We start from the raw sequence: 16,702 nt of genomic DNA on the forward strand, positions 1-16,702 counted from the left end.
ATTATCACCTTTTTTAGTTTTTTTTCTGTCACTTGTTTTCGGCCCTGGAATCACAACTGTGTGTCATTAGGATATTGCGTTTTAGTCTGGACAAGTTGGCAATGATGAAGGAAAATCCATACTTCCTGTGTTTAATAAGCAACTGCTAGAAAAGCATAGCTACATATAAAGTTGATTGAGGCATAATATAGAAGCCAGCAGCCCTGTAACATACTGTACTGTATATTGCAATATGTGGTCAATGGGTTTGTTTACTCTCCAGGATACTCTACCAACATCTGCTAAATATAAAACTGTTTGCAACTAGCTAGGAGCAGGGTCAGCCTAATTAACAGACACTTTTTGTTGAGGCATATACTGTACGCCTACTGCTTCCCCAGTGAGTCTACACACACACACACACACACACACACACACACACACACAGTGTAGGGGACAGCAGACAGAGACACCTCCCCCGCTGCAATGAGAATGTTGTTGGACCCAATTTCCCTCGTTACCTTCTTCACATACCCTTTAAGAAAAGTGTCAGGTCTGACGACAGGCCAGGCCACAGGTGGGATCAGGGGACAGGATGAAGGGATTTATGGCCAATATAGCATATTGATCTGACACCCATCAATTTGACCCGAGCCCCACGCACTCTTACATCCCTCAGAAGACCCAGAAAAGGTTGGTTTTCTTTTAGGAAAGTTGGACATTAATCCGGCGTTCGATTGTTTGCTAAGGGGGAGTGGATGAATTGCTAATTTCCGTTGTGGTTTGCGTCCTGGAGCTCAGCATCCAATTCTGTCACATCCTTAATCTGTCGTCAACATCCCGCGGCCTCCCAGACCACTCTGCCCTGGATGCAGCATCAACACTTTGCTCCTGCAGGGAGGAAGATAAAGAAGTCAGCATGGCCGTGCCAATATGTCTGCTCTCTGTAAGCAGCCCTGGCGGACAGCGGGAGAGGGACACAAATGAGGGAGAGAGTGAAAGGGTCGAGGCGGATGGAGAGAGATTGAAAGACGGAGCGAGGGGCTAAAGAAAATGCTCAGGAAACAGAGAGAGAGAGAGAGAGAGAGAGAGAGAGTGCAGGACAAGCTCTGCTGGGCCGTGATAATGGATATTCTTATTGTTAGCAGATTATGGGAGGTTTGTATTGAGATCATTAGTTAATAATTCATCAGAGGCCAGTGGGCTGGAGCGTGCCCAATGCTGTAATGACCGTTCTGCCCAACGCTGTGTTAGAAACGACAGGGAGACTGACCAGTGTCATGGAACCATGTCAAAACCCAACAACACGTATAGTGACATGAAAAACGTCTATTGGACCCTGTTTTTGGAAGTGTCAGGACTCCTACTAGTGCTGGTCATTTAAGTATTTATTTATTGTGAAAAATATGTGATCTGTGTATTTTTTTGGGGTTTTGAATATAACCTTTCGATTTCCCAGGACAGCCAGTGATGCAGGGTACGTCATCCCAAAGGCTTTTCAAAGATGGTCCAAGCTCAGACCCCAACCCTGAACCAAATCATTGTCTATAATAGTTTCAGAAGGTTTGGATGGCCTCCCGAGGGAATCTTCCTGTTAAAGCATTTTGAGAAGCCAGCAAATAAGCACACAAGAAAAGCAGGACACTTTGGAGAACGACATGGAAAATACTGGGACCATAATAATGAATGTGTACAGCCAATATCCCTACTACGCCCCACTGTTCAGCAGTCTGAAGGCTGATGCAATTAAATAAGCCTGCGTTTAGTTCCCACTAGGCGGTTGCTATCTTCCTCCAATAGGGCAACAATTCACATCATCAGGCGAGTTTGTGTGTAGGGTACTCTACCACGCCTCGGCCTCAGCCCTTACCCATCGATCATAGAGGCCCGGAAGCCCTCTCTACAACAACCCCCAGTTTTGAGTCCTCCTGAGGATGTCCTTGTTGGCTCCTGACAGTTCACCGCGGGAAGCCAGAAGAGTCGGCGGCACGCTCTCTGTACGCAAGGCATTTTAGCTAGAGAGCATCTGGTTGGTAATATTCTGTTTGCTCGTTCAGTAATAGTCATTGTCATTGATGTTTTGGAGTGTCGGCACCGAGATCTTCTGTCAGTAATGTTTCCCCAGGGACATGAAACTCACCCGGAGAAGGTGACTCGCCGGTTCTACCTTATCACCGGAGGTCAGCCGGCAGTTTTATTTGGGTTTTCTTGGTGTTTAGTGTGACCTAGTTGCCATTGCATCAGCCATGAAACCTGGGGCGTGTTAGGTCGAGGTACTCAATGCACTTCACAACCACTGACACCAACGCCATCGGGGCTTTATCATTTAGTTCTGCTGGGTTGGTTTTGGAGCTTGTCGGATGTCAGATGTCTTCCAGGGTGAGGAAGGCATGAGTTCTGAGTGGCCATTTCTGCTCAGGTCATCTGAGTATTCCCCCCACTTTCCCTTTGAAAATACTCTTAGTTAGGGTGTGCCTTTTACTGTATATTCCGGTCAATATACCTTTTAAACCATGCTTGTAAATAATAGATTCCTAACTCTAGAGTGCAACCTCACAGCATTTGAGTCTATAGTAAGTCACTGTAAGAGTAGAGGCCCAAATAAAAGAGTGGATGAGCCCTGGCCTGGGGGCCTGTAAGGGAAAACACAGTCAGATTTGGCTGTGCTCCCAGGAGAGTGACCTGCAGTCCCTTCAACACATGAAGCAGGGTTTTAATTACTCTGTGACTCAGCTCTATGTCAGACACTAATTGGTACCATTCATTTACTTGGGCTTGGTCACTGTTAACAAGTTTAGGAGTCTGAAAGCTAAACTTAAAAATACCCTTTTTGTCAATAGCCTGGTAACAGATGTCCCTAATTAAGAGTGACGCTAATGACAAGGAAAGCACAGAAAAGCCTGGTAGAGGTCCTGCTTTTGGGGCTCCGACGGTCCACTCACGGCTACAGACGGCTGCACAACTAGGAAGTGATTTATATTTTGCGGTGAACTGTGTTACGACTGGCCAAGATATCTGAAGGATGAAAAGACACACACACACACACACACACACACAAGTTTGTACACCTACCCTCATGGGGACCAGAAAATAGAAATTGCATGGTCCCTTGCCCTAATATTAACCCTAACCCTACTAACTGCTGACGCGAACACATGGCTGGTTTTAGAGAAAACAGGAACACAGGAATTGTCTTAAATGATTCCAGTCAGAAACCCAAATACTCAAAGATCCCATGCAGTGTATGACTGAATCGGACCCAAAGTTCTGTAGCTGACCTTTGGATCACAGGTCGGATCATGGTCTGTCGCAAAATATGTGAAATTCCAACTAAGGGAAATACAGGCTATGGCGATGAAAATCACATTTGCAACACATTGCCGCTGCGTCAGGACACTTTTTTCAGCATTCATCTCTCTTGCTTTGCCTATCTGCCTCTCTTGGTCTGGCTTATACTCTCGTTCTAGTAAACTTGCATAGGTCTACTTCAACATTGTTTCAACTGGGCTCTCACTGTTGTCAGCACCAGAGAACTCGTGACAGTTGTATTTGCACAAGGGAGTACTGTTCAGGTAGCCTTTTAAAAAATATTTTCACTGGAGATGTGAGTTCATAAACATGTAGGTTTTTCACACAGTGGTAAGACCTATAGGGTATGTGTTTTGGAAAAGAAAATGTTTTTAAAAAACAGCTGAGAAACTGTCATTCACTATCGCTATGGGTACAACGCTCAAACAGAATACTTTGAGAAGCACTGCAGCTCCGGAAGTGGGTCAAAACAGCTAGTTTTCATCAAATTTTAACCAGCGTCTAAAACATTGAATGTAAATGATAAACAATCGATGTTAACAAAATAACATTTACAGAAAATGTATGTACAATTTTCACTTCACACTAGCTCTCACTACATCATGAGGAAGGAGTATACAGGTGCTGGTCATATAATTAGAATATCATCAAAAAGTAGAATTATTTCAGTAATTCCATTAAAAAAGTTAAACTTGTATATTATATTAATGCATTGCACACAGACTGTATGTATTTCAAATGTTTATTTATTTTAATTGGGATGATTATAACTGACAACTAATGAAAATCCCAAATTCAGTATCTCAGAAAATTAGAATATTACTTAAATCCAATATTTTTTTGAAACATTTTTTAGAAATGTTGGCCAACTGAAAGGTATGAACATGAAAAGTATGAGCAAGTACAGCGCTCAATACTTAGTTGGGGCTCCTTTTGCCTGAATTACTGCAGCAATGCGGCGTGGTATGGAGTCCATCAGTCTGTGGCACTGCTCAGGTGTTATGAGAGCCCAGGTTGCTCTGATAGTGGCCTTCAGCTCTTCTGCATTGTTGGGTCTGGAGTATCGCATGTTCCTCTTCACAATACTCCATAGATTTTCTATAGGGTTAATGTCAGGTGAGTTTGCTGGCCAATTAAGAACAGGGATACCATGGTCCTTAAACAAGGTACTAGTAGCATTGGCACTGTGTGCAGGTGCAGAGTCCTGTTGGAAAATGAAATCTGCATCTCCATAAAGTTGATCAGCAGCAGGAAGCATGAAGTGCTCTAAAACATCCTGGTAGACGGCTGCGTTGACCTTGGACCTCAGAAAACACAGCAGATGACATGGCAACCCAAACCATCACTGACTGTGTAAACTTTATACTGGACTTCAAGCAACATGGATTCTGTGCCTCTTCCTCCAGACTCTGGGACCTTGATTTCCAAAAGAAATGCAAAATGTACTTTCATCAGAGAACATAACTTTGGACCACACAGCAGCAGTCCAGTCCTTTTTGTCTTTAGCCCAGGCGAGACACTTCTGGCGCTGTGTCTTGTTCAAGAGTGGCTTGACACAAGGAATGTGATAGCTGAAACCCATGTCCTGCATACGTTTGTGCGTGGTGGTTCTTGAAGCACTGACTCCAGCTGCAGTCCACTCTTTGTGAATCTCCCCCACATTTTTGAATGGGTTTTGTTTCACAATCCTCTTCAGGGTGCGGTTATCCCTATTGCTTGTATACTTTTTTTTACCACATCTTTTCCTTCCCTTCGCCTCTCTTTTAATGTGCTTGGACACAGAGCTCTGTCAACAGCCAGCCTCTTTAGCAATGACCTTTTGTGTCTTGCCATCCTTGTGCAAGGTGTCAATGGTCGTCTTTTGGACAGCTGTCAAGTCAGCAGTCTTCCCCATGATTGTGTTGCCTACAGAACTAGACTGAGAGGCCATTTAAAGGCCTTTGCAGGTGTTTTGGGTTAATTAGCTGATTAGAGTGTGGCACCAGGTGTCTTCAATATTGAACCTTTTCACAATATTCAAAGATTCTGAGATACTGAATTTGGGGTTTTCATTAGTTGTCACTTATAATCATCAAAATTAAAAGAATCAAACACTTGAAATATATCACTCTGTGTGGAATGAATGTATACATTATACAAGTTTCACAATTACTGAAATAAACTTTTTGAGTATATTCTAATTATATGACCAGCACTTGTATATTCACAGACAATCTTGCTTACCTGATAAATTGCACTTAATGGCAAGCAAGTGCTGTTGCAAGTACAGTTGTTTTTCAGTGCCAATTGGAAATACTTTTAGCTGCTTCCCCAAAAAAAAAAATTCTAATGATTTTTTTTCTGTTTAAGGAGCTGAAAGGACTTACAGAGCCAGACTTTCTGTGTCAGCGCGCACTCCACTCCAACACACACTGAGTGAGATATTTTTTTAGACCTCAGTGGCAATGGGGAGAATCTCTGGAAAAGGTGTCCCACAATATGTCGGAAGGAGACGTGCGACAGTTGCTATTTTCATCCGCTTACAATGTAGCAATTGCCTCTCCGATGCAAATCTGGCATCAAGTCTCATTCAGCTAAATAGAACTACTTCTAAAAACCCTCTTCGGTTATGTTGTCAAACCAAAACAACGTCAAGGCGATATTACAAACTACTGTAACACTATTTATTCAGCCTTTAGAATGAGTCACATTTTAATGGTCACATTTCAAGGTTACTTTAACTATGGACGTTTTCTTATGTAATCATAAAGACGGAGTATGATGCAACTGGGGGAGCATTATTATAATATACTGTGTGTTCTGTCGCGAATCTCAAGCAACGTTGATCACATGCATTATGAACTTACAGTATTATCTCAAGTCCAACACAGCTGAAAGGGCTCACACCTTCTGAAAATTGGCTTGCTGCAGATGTGGCCGTTCTGTAGAGTCAGGGTCCATTTTTCACAACACCAATTATGAGGCGCCAGCTCATCCATCAAAGGTTCCTTTTCATGCTGAATGACACAAATGAATACTGTTGCCTTCCCTGGCACATAAACCCCCATCGCCCATGTCAGCTGTTAGCCCAGTACTCCCCGGTCCGGTCACCGAGAGGTGAAAGTTGTATTGGGAGGTCGGTGGTAATTAGAGGTTGCGTCCCAAATGTTGCCCTATTCCCTGTGTAGTGCAGTCCAACATAGTGCACCGCAGTGGAAGTGGGACGCTGGGTGGCAGCCGGAGTTGCTGGGTGGCTGGCAGTGTAGTTCTCTCACTTTGATGGGCGTGCTGAATCAACTGAGGTAGCACTCGAACCGTGTACTACTATGCACAGGTTTTACTTAATTAAATTAAGTGAAAGATGTGAATAGCTATAAATGTTAAGGGGAAAACCTGAATAAATGGGTGGAGGAACATAACGAGTGAATGCAGATGTTTCCATACAGGTGTACTGCATGATGCAATTAAGCAATTAACGTCCTATCATGCTTTATGGTATGTATAAAAATGCTGAGCATGCCCAGTTGACTTTGATTTTTGATCAAGATGGCAAGAAGAAAATTATCTGACTGTTAGACAGTGCTCTCCAGCTCCATCATCGTAACACCAAATGAGGGAATACCTTTGGGAGGAATGGTGTTCCATTCCTCTAGTAGAGTTACAGAGGCTCATAGAATCTATACCAAGGTACATTGAAGCAATTCTGATGGCTTACTGAATCACTTTATGTTGGTTTTTCCTTTAATTTGTGACCTGTCTGTGTACGGGTTTAGATGATTGAAAGCCATGTTATCTACAGTTGATAGTGGAACACACTACACAGCCCTTCCACAGTTTTCAGATGTACAAAGACATTAAATCTACCAAAAAAGATAAAATCCTGCACATAAAACTTTTTAAAGTGAAAGTAATTAGTAAGTAAAAGAAAATCAGAATGTGTTGAGTGTTAATCCCTTCAAACCCCAGAGTAATTACTTGTTGGAACCACCTTTGACAGCCTTTAGCTGTAAACCAATTCTGATTATATTTGCTTGGGAGTTATGATGGACAGCAACTCTGTGACATATTTGTAATGCAGATATCAGTCAGGGTGGAGACTGGACCATTCATGGAAACACAAGATTGCTTGGGCAACTCATGTGTTTTTGGCATAATAATCTTCCAGTTGTCATCCAGATAAACATTACTTTCTTCAGTCTTTTGTAAACCTAACCTTGCAAAAGCTATTTCTATTTTCAGCTGAGACAATTAAAGTTTTTTTTTTTTTTTATGGCCTATAAGAATGTATTTCTAAGGTAGATAGATAGAGCTTTACACATTAATAGTCAAAAAAATGGAAAATGAAATGTACAAGGAGGACAGAGTCACAGCCTACAACTGTCCCTCAGTAGATCAGTGATCTAAAGCTGCTGAACTGAGTCAGATGATGGTGATTTGTTTTTGCTTGCTAGTTAGCCTCAGCGTTTCCGCGGCACGTGTTGCCAGGTGATGTTAACGGAGTTGGCTTGCTGACCCTGTTGTTGTCCTCAGCTCAGCCCCTCTGTAGCCTGGACTAACTCCTGACCAACCAGCATGTAGGACCCACTTGGCTGATGCCTCCGCTGCCGCCACTGTACGGAATACAGATCAGTGAAAATCCTCACCACAAGCTCTCTTCAATCTCCATAATGTAATCAGGTCCCATTGATCAAGGTGCAGCCGTTGCTGGGATCCATCTTTGAAATGCTAACACAGTTGCAGAAGGGGTCTATTATCTCAGCGTCTACCACCGGCCCGTTCCACCTCTGATTACAAACATCGGTGTTCTCACAGGATTGCAAAGATTCTGCCATCATTCCTTTATTAAACAGAGGCGACCGGCTTGACCCCCACGGTGATAGGTCTGTGTAGATCCTGATTGTCATATCAAATGTGCCCTGCCTGTCTAATAGTTCTGAAAGCCTGGTCCAAAAACATTAAACCGCCCTTCTTGAGTCCCATTTGTGTTTTATGAAGTCAGGCTTGAGGTCTATGGTGAAGTCATTCACCATAGACCTGGCAATGGATATATCTCAAACTCTGAAAAGTCTTTGTAATTATTTGACAACCAAGGGGATTGTCTAGCCTGGTTTGAAACTATTTTGTTAATCATTTATAGGGTGTCAAATTTGAGGGCCTGCTGTCTACACCTCTGGAATTATCTGTTGGTCTTCCTCAAGTTTTTATTCTTGGGCTAAACCTTTTCTTTGTGCTCCTTCCACCTTCAGGTCAGCTTCTGTTGATTGAAACTTGAGTTGAGATATTGTCAGTCGTGCAGCTTTTTTTAATATCCATTGCAACAACCTTATTTCTTGTATGTTCTCTGACTTTCCCCATGTTAATAGACAATTTCCCAACGTATATACAGTGCATTTGGAAAGTATTCAGACCCTTTCACTTTTTTCCACATTTTGTTACTTTACAGCCTTATTCTAAAATAATATTTAGATCTTTCCAGAGATGTACGATTGGGTTCAAGCATGGACTCTGCCTGGGCCACTTAAGGGCCTTCATAGACTGGGCCAGAAACCATACGGCATGCTTGGCTGTTTGCTCAAGGTGGTAGTCCGGTTGGAAGGTGAAGCTTCGCCCCAGTCTGAGGTCCTGAGTAAATATGTATTTATATATTTTTATAAATATATTGATCCCAGATATGTGCAAAAGTTATGGAATTTCTAACAAAATTGTTAAAAAAAAATCACATCTGCCATGACTGCCAAAGATGCTTTCACCAAGTATTAAGCCTGGGGTGTGCAGACTTACACAGTCAGATATTTTGCTTTAGGAAAATGTGGAGTAGGATTAGGTTGCTGAGATCTCTAGTAAAAACTATCAATTTGACTTCCCATTCAGGTAACATTTTATTAAGGCAGCTAATTTCGAAGACAATGAAAGGAAATATGTGCAAAGTTAACAGGTGTTTCAAGACGGGATGTCTTGAAACTGCCTCTTTAATTAATTATTTAAGAGGTAGCCATGAAAAATGAGTTAGCGTTTGTTTCCGGCTGTGTGAGCTGTGAAATCTCAATGCATGTATGCTGTATGTTAGTCCCTCAACACGAGAGCTTAGAATGGTACTGTACTATACAACCAGACTATGCACAGACATTTCATACAGAACAACAAAATTGCATTCAAACAATAGTGGAATGTCAAAGACAGTTTACAAAGCACTGTCTAGTGCAGGTGAGTGTGCTGTCTGGTTCAAAGACATCAGAGGATTAAAGCAAAACAGTCCCTAAGCTTTTCTGACCCATCTACTGTGACTAAATGTGACTGAATGTGACTAAAACAACTGTTGTTTCGATCTTTGATTGTATGTAAACCACCATGTCATTCAGTGAAGGATTTCATTTTGGAACAAATTTTGATCTATTCTTCCTGTTCCACTATTGTGTCAGAGACCTCATATTATTGGTGTGTTCATTCCTTTAGAGTCCATTCCTATTCTCTTTATGTTGATGCTCAACAGTTTGCAATGCAGTGACAACAGCTTATTGCCGGTTGCCAAACTGCCTACATTAATGTGTAGATTCTGTCTCACCATCTGTTATTGTGTGGTGTTGTTACATGCTGTCCCGCCATGTGTTATTGTGTGGTGTTGTTACATGCTGTCCCACCATCTGTTATTGTGTGGTGTTGCTACATGCTGTCCCACCATCTGTTATTGTGTGGTGTTGTTACATGCTGTCCCACCATCTGTTATTGTGTGGTGTTGTTACATGCTGTCCCACCATCTGTTATTGTGTGGTGTTGTTACATGCTGTCCCACCATCTGTTATTGTGTGGTGTTGTTACATGCTGTCTCACCATCTCATATTGTGGGGTGTTGTAACATGCTGTCTCACATGTCTTATTGTGTGGTGTTGTAACATGCTGTCTCACATGTCTTATTGTGTGGTGTTGTAACATGATGTCTCACATCCCTTATTGTGTGATGTTGTTACACGCTGTCTCACATCCCTTATTGTGTGGTGTTGTTACACGCTGTCTCACATCTCTCCACTCTCTGTTCCAGGTGGCAGCTCTCGGTGGTCTTCCCCACCTTGCGACTGCTGCTGCAAGAACCACAAAGGTGATGGTGAAAGCGGCACCTCCTTCAACGAGCTTTCCACGTCCAGCTCTGAGAGCCAGTCAGAGGCCAGCTCCCCTCAGGGCACCGTTATCTGTGGCCCGGTCAACCGGCAGCCACACTCCCATGTCCAGACTCTGGACCGCCCACTAAAGAAGGGCCCAGTGCAGATGCTGCAGCAGTCTGAGCAGCGCAGGAAGAGTGACCTCCTTCGTACGCTAACCGCTAGCTCCCGAGACACCAGCACCTGTAAGAAAAGACCAGTCAAGGAGAAAATGACCGTTGAGGAGGAGCTGGAAAAGTGCATCCAGGACTTCCGTAAGATCAAGATCCCTGAACGCTTTCCAGAGAGGAAGTATAATTGGCAGGCAGATCTGCTGAGGAAGTACCGCCTTTGAAAGGAACCCAGGCCAGCTACTGTTGGAGTCATAGAGACTGCAAAAAATGAAAACAAATAATCACACAAGAATAAAACCATGACTGTTTAGATAACTGTATGTTTGTATGTATGTATGTATGTATGTATGTAGGATGTATGCATGTATGTATGTGGTATGTATCTGGTATGTATGTAATATGTATTATATATTGATGTATGTATGTAGAATGTATGTATGTAGCATGTATGTATGTAGTATGTATGTAGTATGGATCTAGTATGTATGTAGTATTTATGTACGCTTATGTGTATGTAGTATGCATGTAGTGTGTATCTGTGTATGTATGTATGTATGTATGTGTATATTTATGTAGTATGTATGTATGTATGTATGTAGTGTGTATGTAGTACTGTATGTATGTATGTATGTATGTATGTATGTGGTATGTATGCGGTGTGTATGTATGTATGTATGTATGTATGTGGTATATATGTTGTATGTATGTGGTATATATGTATGTAAGTGGTACATGTATGTATGTAACTGGTAGTGTCTACCATCTTACTGTAATAATGAAATGGAAAAGACTCACCAACTGCTTATTCTCAGATGTTATCTGATCGCACAGTTCTACCCCTAAATATTTTGAAGTCAGTGAAGAGCAGCGTTTGGGTGTGTCTGTGTGTTCATGTGTCTGTGTGCGTGTGTGTGTGATACAGAGAGAGAGATAGATTGTGTTACACACTGCTGAGTTTTGACCCCATCATGTTTTTGGTGCAGTGGCTTCATGCCGGTGGCACAGAGGTCGGAGATAAATGTGGTATCAGAATGATAAATTATTCACACTGTCCCGACAATGCTCTTTCTAAAAATACCTGCTGCCAGTGTGGAGGGAATGAATAGCTGGTTCCATTTCAGCACTTTGAGGACCACAGGAGACTCCAGAGGAGGTACGGCCAACGTTCTTTACAGACCCTGGAGTATCAAACCGCTGTCGTACCTGCTAATATGGAGAAAACCACATTTTAAAAACACTGAAAGATACATCAAAACAACTTTCAGACAGAAATAGAAATATATACAGATGGTGCTCCTTAAGGTTGGGTTTGTTTTTATACAGAAGAAAAACCAAGAACTGAAAGGGGGCGTAGCCCTGTGTGCAGGTGCTTCCCCCAAAGGTGTTACCTGCAGCTAAAGTATTCTTCCACACACACACACACACACACACACAGAGATTAACATGGGGCTCATTTCAACAATGGCTATGTGAAAAGGGTGCAGAAGAGATCAGACAGGATAAGACTGATGGTTTCTGTGTCCGCAGTTGACATGGTGGTCAGTAGATATTGATGATTAGGTGTCGAGTGCATTGATTAGGCTAATAGACATGGTTAGAGACATCCCTGCTGATGTTGAGGCTTGTAGATTATTGATGGGAACACACTGTTCCAGTTTCCACTGAATACCACTTTGAAATATTGCTTGTTTGATTAATCCTTTACGTGCACTGGTTATGATCCTGGTGCTTTGTTTAATACCTGAGAGCTTAAGAGGGAGTGTTATTAATGGCACAACAGAGAAGTTCATTATGGGCCTGACTCAGATTTGAGAGAAGTTGGCTAAATGTTGTTTCTATCCCAAGTATGAATCAGGCCCATGTGACCATTTATTTTTAAACTTCTTAAACTAAGAATTTGAGAATTATAAAGGAAAAAACAGTTAGCATGGATTTAATAGTTTTGTAGGATATTACTCTTAAAGGAGAAATTCACTATCTTGATGCTAGATGGTTACTTACAATGAAAATAGTCTATCTGCCAACAGACTACTTCAAGGTTTACATTTCTTTAAACAGCTTTTGCAAACTTTAACCAACTCATGCTAAAAATAAATGAACGTTATAGTGGTATGTTAGCATTTTGACATTTTTATTTCATGACCCAACCACCTTTAAGTAACCAAACCAAATATGGAATTTACTTCAAGTGGCTTCTTGATAGATTTTCTATTCACAAGCTCGCACACACACATCACAATCGTAGATATAAACCTAGCGATTGCTGAAGTATGTTGAAGAAGCTAAGAAAACAGAAATATTATATTTTTTGGCCCACGGACTACTTTCACAGTGAGCAACCACCTTTCATTAGATTTCACAATAGTGAAATCCTCCTTTATTATAACAGTATGACGAAACAGGATGTAGGTGAGTTCACGTCGTCTTGTTTCAAAAACGACAGAAATTTGACACGACTTTCCAAATCTTCTTTTCTTATCATGAGATGTATATATGGACTGCATTGTACGTTTAATTGCTGCTGCAGTAAACTTCAGTTCTATAGAGCTAGCTGCTAACATGTCCAGTGCTAACGGAAAGATAACATTTTCAATAATTTCCATGTCAAAGAGCCGCGCGTGACGATGATGTGCAGCTGAGCACTTCCACCTGATGTGCTCCATTCACCTCAGCACCGTACTGTAGGACGTTCTTTCACAATAGCACTGGATTTAAGGGTCACAACTATGGTGATGCTGCTCTTGTTTCTTCAACCTGAAAATGCTCTGTATTTAAACAGCATGGTCAATAGTTGAGCTTTTTACTAATTTCCATTAGGCATTGCTACTGAATGCTATGCTTTTCCTAATGACTTCACAGTTTTGGGTTATTATTTTGGCGTTGTCTGTATCTAAAGCGCTATGACGTGAAAGGAAATGGATGTACAGAATGATGTGGATTTTATGGATATCAAGGCAAAGGATCAATAATGCTTCTAGAAAATCGAATGATACACACAGATTTTTGATACAATCACATCTTCAAAGCACAATTGTATCGAAAATGACACTCTACATCCGACTGTCAGATATCAGTAGTTATGTTTGATTCAGATCTTTTTGAAGTTGGCTATCAACACAAGAAAAATATATGTATTTAGTTGATGCAATACTGTATTTATATTTCTATATCTGCGCTGCCCGTAAAATGTATTTTCCAAAATCACAATCTTGGATATCCATACATTTAAATATACAGATTAAATATACAGTAGTTGCTGATTTCCTAAAAACAAGTGTTTGTTAAATAACAGATTTACAAGCCATGCATTTTGACTATAAAGCTATTCCATACAGTACAGTTTAGTTCTCTATATAAACAAAGGCTTGGCAATCATTATTGGTTTTCTGCATTCATTCAGTCATTCATATTATACGTCTACCTTGTCAGGGTATTCAATTTTGTCCCTTACATTTTACATTTTAGTATTTAGAGTTTATGAGGTTAGCCCACTTAGCCTTTGCATATGATCGCTACAGAACATATCACAGATACAGTACATACCACATTCTGAGTAACCCAAAAATGTATTAAAATGACATCCATCAAGTGGGTGTAAGTGCTTTGTCGTCCCTCTGAGAACCAAACGGAGGTGTAAGTAATTCAGTAGTCCACAATTAATGTTTTCCTCTCCATCAAACTGTTTCTTTAGAATGATAGTGGCAGGAGTCTGTACTGGTTTGTGAGTAGTGGGACATAACTCATGACTTAGTGAGAGTAACAAAAACTAGTAAAGCAGGGAACAAATTGCCTGGCAAACGGCCAAACGCCACGCCACGTCCTTTCACGCTAGTTACTTCTCAGAAAGGAGTCTTTATCTGAGGACATTCGGGACAATTTGTAGATCACAAAAAACGATCTGAGGACTCTCACTGGCCCACGAAACCAATGGTTTGGGCCAAAGCCAGAACAGCAGTGGCTAAAGCAATATTTTATATTTGAATTGATACTCTGATTGCTTAGAGATTATACAATCACTAATTACTGTGTTTCATACAACTCTGTTAATGTTGACATTAATGACAGCAATGGGAGGAGGGAATTCAAAACACCTGGCTGTCTCCCAAATGTAACTCAGTTAGAGGAGAGCCAGCATCGTGACTCTACGTTTTCCCCAGCATCACTCAGCATGTTAAACGCTGAACAACAATGCCATGATAGAGATGCATAAGTGAATACTGCCCAGTTTTTCAGAGGTGTAAATATGGCATAATTTCCATTCTCTGTACATTATACTGAACACAGTGGAAGCATCAGGAGACACTGAGCAGACAGTGAGGATCCAAGTGCAGTTTCATTTTACCATCATTATTGAGTTGTTTTTATATTGTTCACTGTCACCATACTAACATCCAGTTCAAAAAGGTCAGTCTCCCCAAGAGAAATATAAATATCTTTAAATATATTGTAAATTATCTTAGTTGATATAATTGTGAATACATTTACTGTATTTTACGTACATTTTATTTGTGTTTTATTAATTATTATTTGTCAATTGGAACAAAGTACACAAAAAGGATTTCCAAATAGAATGTTAATATATCTATATATATATATATATATATATATATATATATATATATATATATATATATAAATGGTAATAAAACACAAATAAATGTAATTTAATACATTTAATGTATTTAGAATTGTTATAGACTGGGTTCAGTATATTCAAAAATTGTGATGTTTTCACTTGGGTTAGTACTCTAGTTTACAAGTTCTGAAAAAGAGCTCAGTGGAATAACAAATAACACACAGTGGAATAACAAATAACACACAGTGGCCTTCAAATGTAGATTGGAATTTTCTTTCGCACAATGTTGGGTGAATTATATTGTACATAACAAGAAAGTATTTGAATTAAGACAAAGCTGTACATAATCACTAAATGCACAGACACTATATAGCCACATGGAGTAACCATAGACCATTCGTCAGAAAGGATTGTATTTCAATACATTTGAATAATTCAATAATAATCAAAAACAGACACTTACTACCCCAAACAAACATGATATTCACAACTTAACATTATTATAACTTGTATCTTATTGCAGTCTAAGGAATCAATGTTGATATGAACGCAAATCAGAATGCATCCGTTTGAGGTCAAAGACATGTACTAGTAGACAGAGCAAGAATAAAGTATGCAATTTTCTATTTCCGTTAGGTAAAGCAAAAAGTCCTCTTACATTGTTTTCTAGCTAGTTACACCCAGTGGCTAAGTCTTTGTAAGTGACTGCAAGTCCCATCATTTTGTTCTCATTACAAACCCTTTTGAATATGTGATCCATAGAGAACCCCACAATATAGTTGAATGAAGCAGCCACGATAGACCAGGACACTTAAACGGAGGGTGTTGTTTGATGTTGTTTTGAGTACAAAAGGTTCAAAACATTGTGCGCATGTTGGTATACAAATTATTGCAGATACAGTTGTCTGTTATTGTGAAAATGTCAAAACTGATATAATTACCAAAATATTTGCAAAAAAAAAGATAAGCACAAAATTGTGGATTGTCTGCTGATGTTTCTCCACAATTGTATAACCTGAATGGATAAAAGACAACCACTTCCAATTAAACATCTGTACATGTAAAGAATAGGTATTTTGAAAATGTACAAGTACATGAAATAAAAACAAAATACGTTCTGTACAATGACTTGTCAGTTGCGTTTCTTCTCTACTTGTGAAAAGACAAGATACATTTATATGGTAGAGTCGCTAAAATGAGACCACTGAGTGGGTTGTGAAGTGTCTTGGTGTTCTGAAGTGTGTTGGTTTGGTGTTGGAAGTTGGAGGATAGTGTTGGGAGATAAGAAAAGTATATATCGGGGAATGTGGGTGGGGGGGTCTGTCTTTTTACAATACAAATGTTGTATTTATTTTTCTATGAGAATTGTTGCCAGATTTGTGTCTGAGATATATTTTCTAATAATGTAAACAGGTGAAAAGGTCAATTGCTACATATCACCTTCCAAAGTAACATGAGACACTTTTTTGACAGATACTCCCGGCGACTACTGTGGTATAAAGATGATTATTTTACATAATATGTATTGAAGTGGAATTAGCAGAAGGATGACAGATGCAGGTTCTGAAGTCCAGCTGGTTCTGATGTCCTTC

The 16,702-nt window shown here is 40.3% G+C and overlaps 1 protein-coding gene across 1 annotated transcript in view; it reads left to right on the plus strand.

Moving 5' to 3' along the window:
• Nucleotides 1–10,910, plus strand: part of kctd16b (potassium channel tetramerization domain containing 16b) — a 61,225-nt gene extending 50,315 nt beyond the window's left edge. Inside the window, exon 3 of the mRNA XM_010871105.3 lies at nucleotides 10,304–10,910. Within this exon, the coding sequence (XP_010869407.2) occupies nucleotides 10,304–10,755 (452 nt within the window). The 3' untranslated portion in view covers nucleotides 10,756–10,910. The remainder of the gene's footprint in view (nucleotides 1–10,303) is intronic.
• Nucleotides 10,911–16,702: the final 5,792 nt, after the last annotated feature.

Source organism: Esox lucius, chromosome 7 (genome assembly GCF_011004845.1).
Source record: "Esox lucius isolate fEsoLuc1 chromosome 7, fEsoLuc1.pri, whole genome shotgun sequence".
NCBI classification, from domain to species: domain Eukaryota; kingdom Metazoa; phylum Chordata; class Actinopteri; order Esociformes; family Esocidae; genus Esox; species Esox lucius.